This window comes from Chelonoidis abingdonii, chromosome 1, assembly GCF_003597395.2.
Source record: "Chelonoidis abingdonii isolate Lonesome George chromosome 1, CheloAbing_2.0, whole genome shotgun sequence".
Classification (NCBI taxonomy): Eukaryota; Metazoa; Chordata; order Testudines; family Testudinidae; genus Chelonoidis; species Chelonoidis abingdonii.
Genome location: NC_133769.1, coordinates 67,799,580 through 67,805,409, shown reverse-complemented (window position 1 = coordinate 67,805,409; position 5,830 = coordinate 67,799,580). Strand labels below are relative to the sequence as shown.

General features: G+C 37.5%; 1 protein-coding gene across 12 annotated transcripts in view; it reads left to right on the top strand.

Annotated features, from left to right (window-relative positions):
* The window catches only part of GRIP1 (glutamate receptor interacting protein 1), a 607,764-nt gene that overhangs the window by 190,242 nt on the left and 411,692 nt on the right, over positions 1-5,830 (top strand). For 11 of the 12 annotated variants that reach the window (XM_032788840.2, XM_075066258.1, XM_032788838.2 and 8 more), the window contains exon 1: positions 1,805-2,304. The exons of the other annotated variant lie outside the window; for it this stretch is intronic. In XM_032788840.2, coding sequence (XP_032644731.1) covers positions 2,172-2,304 — 133 coding nt within the window. In that variant the 5' untranslated portion in view covers positions 1,805-2,171. Of the gene's footprint in view, positions 1-1,804; positions 2,305-5,830 lie in introns of those variants that run through there. 12 annotated transcript variants of the gene reach the window in all.

Sequence of the window (5,830 nt, the reverse complement as noted above, 5' to 3'; positions counted from 1 at the left end):
CACTCCTTCTCCTCTGGCTCCTCCCTGCCTGACTGGGGTGAGCTCCTTTTTAAACCCAGGTGCCCTGATTAGCCTGCCCTGATTGGCTGCAGGTGTTCTAATTAAAGTAGCTATCTCCACTGCCTTCTAGAAAGGTCTTAATTGGCTCCAGGTGCCTTGATTAACCTGGAGCAACTGCCATTTGGTTACCACGGTCCTAGGGATTTGTTTAGCCTGGGGCTAACATACCTGTTCCTCAGTACTTTATTGTAGCCATCTGACCTTGCCCCATCACAATATGTTTTGTACTGTTTGGAAGCAGAGTAGCAAAAAAGAGAGAGAAACTAAAACTCTGGAGGATGCAGTGGTCTGTTCATAAAAATGCCTATAGAAAGTTCTTTATTACTTTTTAAAAAATGTGACATTATGTTGTTTTCCATCATTTTATCATGCAATCTCAGTGTTCAGGAATGTAACAAAAATAATTTCCATACGAGAGCTATGATACTTGGCTATGTCTATACTACAAGCTAAGGGTGTGATGATTCCCCTGCTTGTGTACAGATACTCCCAGGAGCTTGACAAGAACTAGCACAAATATAAATAGTGTAGCAGCAGTAACATACATGGGCAGTGGCAGCGAAGACATGGCTTAGCTGTGCCAGGTAGTTGCCCTCTGATTTCAGGAGTGTTTGTAAAGGGCATGCACCTTTACTGCAATTACACTACTGATACTCACACTAGTTCTCATTGAACTATCATGAATATGTGTACGCAAGCGGGAGAATCACACTCCTAGCTCGTAGTGTAGACATAACCTAAAATGAATTGAATTAGTGACTTATTCATCAAATAACTATAGTGACCAGGCTTTCAAAGTAAATAATTGGGACTCCTCTCATAGGGTAAGGAGGAACAGGCTATGTTATGGTGGTAGGTAAGTAGGTACAATATAATTTAACTGATGCGATTAATTGCATTCCAAACGTGGCAACAGACTGGAGGTTTCCTACTTGTACAGAGACCTCGCTCAGTTTACTGGAGTGATGAGGTTACAAAACAAACTAGTAAATGTTCAACTGATTGGATTTGAATGGTCATTGCTTTTGTTCTCTCCTAAAGGAGGGGAATTTTGTCAAAAATGCTTGTGAAATTCCTGTCTTATCTTAAAGAATGCTCGCGGAGTGCAGAAACAAGTGGTCAGAAAAATGTGGGCACCTTTTCAGGCTTGTTGCTGACAGAACAGAGTTCTGCTTCATATTTGGTTGGTTTGCTCTCAGTTATTTATAAAGTTTTACAACTCAGCTAGGATTTTAGATGAGTACAGTAAAGGGTAGGCAGTACGGTGTGGTCATGATGTAGCTTTCTTTGTTTGCATTACTGTATGGCTGTGCTGGATCTATAAGGAGCCTGTCTGTGAAGTTCATTTTAATATTTAGATTAAATAATTATTGGAGTACATTAATGCCCGGTGGGTAAATGTGTCATTTTTAAGCAGCTGCCGAGCTTTCTCTCTGCTGCTCCAATTAACACATTCAGTGCACACACTTGTCAGTGAGTAGGCTGTGTATATGGATTAAACCACTTTGTTGTTTATTCGTCCACCATGAGTAGTATCGGAAATGGATCAGCATGGTTAACATTTTTAAAACAAATGAAATCAAATGAGGTCTTGAGCATGTGCCACAGTAAACATCAGGGTAGTGATTAATAGGCTACAAAAAACCTGTTTTGCCTTCAGATATGGTTGAGTCCATTGACTAACATGTATCCCCGCCCCGCCCCCCAGCTCCTCTTCAAATGATGGAGACATAGGATAGTGAAATTCTAGTGCTGGGATTCCTCTTTCTGTCAGGCAGATCTTCTGAACTTTGCTCTGTTTTGTCTAAAAGCTGATTGTGATCAAACACTTCTCTTTATTTCCTCCTTTACCTTGGTTGCAACATTTCAGCATAAAAACAATGGATTTGATAAAGGTCCTTTTAAAGATAAAACAAAATGCTTTGTCATAACTGAAACTGTTGGGGCTTTTTTTATTTGTTTTTTTTTTAATGGTATCAGAGTGGCTAGTCAAAGGGTGCAGGTCTCCATCTGTACTTGCTGTTCATTCATGCTCAAACAGCTTTTTGTGAAGCTTAGCTGCTAAGACCAGCAAAAGGTAAACTGGGCTGATAACTGCGCTGGTGAAAGAGATGGAACGTTTCTTGGGCTTTGTGAAGCAGATAAGAAGATCGAGAAGAAGAAAAGGCAAAAAGTACCGACCTGAGGAGGATTACCATGAGGGCTATGAGGATGTCTATTATTATGCTTCAGAGCATTTTCGAAGTAAGCACTGTGTAACCTAATGTTTTCTTGTTGTGATAAATATTCAATGTTGTTTTTAATTACAAAATGCTAGCACTGGATAGATATGTGAGCCTTAAGCAGTTATTACAAACATTAGATTACTATTATTTATTTGTCTAAATTTGCTGGCAGGAAATTAGAAAGAAAAGCTATAGTATTGTAGCTTTCAAATCAAGCAGGGTCTATAGAAGTGGTTAATATTTCGGGTGCAGTTAATTGATTCTTACTCCTTGCAAGCCTTTTGTTAGAAGACTTTGTGTTGTAAACTGATATGATAGCCTTTTTAGAACACACACACACACACACACACACACACACACACACACACACACACACGCAACTGCATTCATATTTCTACGATGCTGCTTTTTAAAAAATAATTGCTCCTGCATAAGTTCAAGTTGACGATTAATGTTTGTTGACTGAAAGTCAGTCCTTTGTGTCTGAACTGTGCCCTGATCTTTACAGTAGAAAGTAACTCAAGTGGGATTCTTTGCTGCTGCATGTTCAGAAATGCTTCAGGAATTAAGTAATCAGGGTTCCCCTCCCCCCCCCCCTTAATTTGCTATCAGACATCTGCAGTAGTAGCTATAAATCAAAATAGAATGCCAGTTTTTAAGACCCCTGCAAAAACTGTATTATAAACTGCAATGCACTTGAATAATTCTCTGTACCTGTTAGCATTCTGAGTTCCTGGTCTCTTTCTGACTTATCCCAGTGGATTGGAAATGTCCAGAAATGCCTGAGGGGACAATGGGAGAGAAGTTACTCTCAGACATCTGAGTTTATTATGCCATTCTCTAACGGAAGGTGTTGACAGTATAATCAGTCATGCACAAAAATTATTTTTAAATAGGGTTGCTATTCTTTTGACCTGGGATTTGGGAGCTTTGCTGCAAAGAGTTAGTATTCTGCATTTTCCTGGCAACATGAAGCTTAAATGTACTTTTATGTGTATGTACCATTCAAGTAGGTGTCAGTTTCCTTTTCCGTCACTTACTGTTCTTTCCATCTGAGTAAAGTATATTATGAAAAAACTACTTCGTAGGGTTAAATGCTGAAAAATTGGATCGTAATTTAGAAAAAAACAAGTTTCTTCTTTCATGGAAATGCACGTGGTAAAAATGACTTAGACATAGTTCTGATCAACTGCATCAAACTTTTTATGCTGGTCAAACAAGATGATTCACTTTTGGATAGGTCTAGTATTTGTTGAATATATGATGTATATATTTTGTTTGGGTGTTTGATGGGGCTGTCCTTAGTAATGTTCTGACTTTTTTTTTTATAAGTGCTTATTGTTACACAAATTACAGTAAAGTAATGTGTATGATTTACATGCAACTGATTTGAGATCTGTTAAGCAAAGCACTTTCTTTTTTAAAAAGATTATCATGGCAAAGTACCATCCTACAATTTTGTAGTCTACATCAGGAATATCAAATTTAAAACTAAAAAACACTGTAGAATTTTAAAATGAAATAAGTTAATGAAAACATGCAACTTTTTAGCTTTCTTCTGCTCTATTAGTGTCAAGCAAATCATATGGCTATATATCAAATTAGTTGTGTTAAACTAGTGTTTCCCTAGAAGATTGTAATAGAATATATTTTAACAAAAACAACCAAGCAAACCAACATCAAATGTATGTACCTATGATTTTATTAGCTATTTTTTTTTAAATAGCATGAGGCAACTGTGTGAATGGACCAAATACTTAATAGTGATTACTCCTTTCTTTTTGACTCCTCTTAATAGAATAAAATGATAAATATTTTTTCTACACACTTTAACCTGCAACGTCATGTACACAATAAATATTTTCAAGTGCATGGGTAGGCAATTTTGAAACTGGCATGTTCTCTGCCACTTTCATCAGTGCTCATAATCCAGAGTTAAATAACCACCTAAAACGTAATGCATAGTTCTGCCGTTGAATGCACACGGAGCTTGCAACTTCAAACAGCTACTTAATAAAATGTATTACAAGAGACTCAAACTTTAGAGATTTGACTGTTCATCAGTCATCAAATACCAGAGTCTTTTACTGAGATATCTCATCAAATGTAATTGCTTCTTAATGCTTCTTTTGTCTACTCTTTCAAGTACGTTATGTGTCACTGTTTTGGTGAGTAGGTGTGATGTTCACTTAAATTATGTTGCACAAAATGTCAAGGAATGCTGCCGCTGTTGCTAAAACTTTTGCTCTTAAACCTGCATTTCATGTAATTTATAAAATTGAATGTACAGTCCACGTTTACTATGGACCAGCAATTCACTGTTTACAGTGCAGGTTAAGAGGAATGACAAGCCTTTTAATAATGATTGCTTTTGATTAGAAAATTCTTTGCATTGTTGAAAAGATCTTATATTGTATTTACTGATACAAATGTCAACAGCTCAGAGCTAATAGAATCAAGGAAATAGTATATGCATTTCTGGTATGCCCTCTTCCTCCTCTCCCCCTCCCCCCCAATAATATTATCTATGTGGACTTCTATGGCTAAAGAAATGTAACCATTTTAATTCTACTTAAATTTACCTAATGGAGCTGAGGATTCATTCAAACAATCATTTCACATGTGCAGTAATATCTCTCATGTTCTACTTGATATTATCCAGTGTATTTTATGTTCGCTGTTTAATATGAATTGCAAAAACTGTATTAAAATAACTCTAGGGTCAAACAACCACACAAAAAGCAAGAAAATAGAGTTAAAAATGGAATAGGCCTCTGGGGATTTTGGGTAAAAGTTGACCTTATTCTGTCCTTAACTTCCCCTTTTGTGCCTGGGTATTGTAGCTCATGCTAGATGGTATATAGCATCGCCACTCTTCTGAAGCCCTCTTCATGGAAAACCAGATGAGCTATACTGCTTTGGTACAATGGGGTGAACAAAGGGTAGTAATAGCGAAGGCTTCTCTGGTAAAAGGATGGTCCCAACTTTGAATTTCCCCCTTTTTATCAAGTTTTTACTACAGCTTTATTTAATTTCATGTCCTTTAAGCTTTATTCGTAAAAGGCTATCCTTATTTTGAGATGCCGCATGAGCTACATTATTTTTGTTAAAAGAACAAGGAGTACTTGTGGCACATTAGAGACTAACAAATGTATTTAAGCCTAAGCTTTCGTGGGCTAAAACCCACTTCATCGGATGCATGCAGTGGCAAATACAGTAGGAAGGTAGGGGTGTGTGGAGAACATGAAAAAATGGGTGTTGCCATACCAACTATAACTAGTGTAATCAGTTAAGGTGGGCTGTTGTCAGCAGGAGGAAAAAAAACTTTTGTAGTGAATTGCAGGTGTCACATTCAGGCCAGGTCTACACTGCGACTTTAAATTGGTTTAATGGCCGATATACCGACTTAACGCTGTACCCGTTCACACGACGTCGTCATTAATATCGAGTTAAACGGCTCCTTAAATCGATTTCGGAACTCCTCCCAGACGAGAGGAGTAGCGCTAAATTCGAAAGTGATAACTCGGATTAGGGTTCGTGTGGAC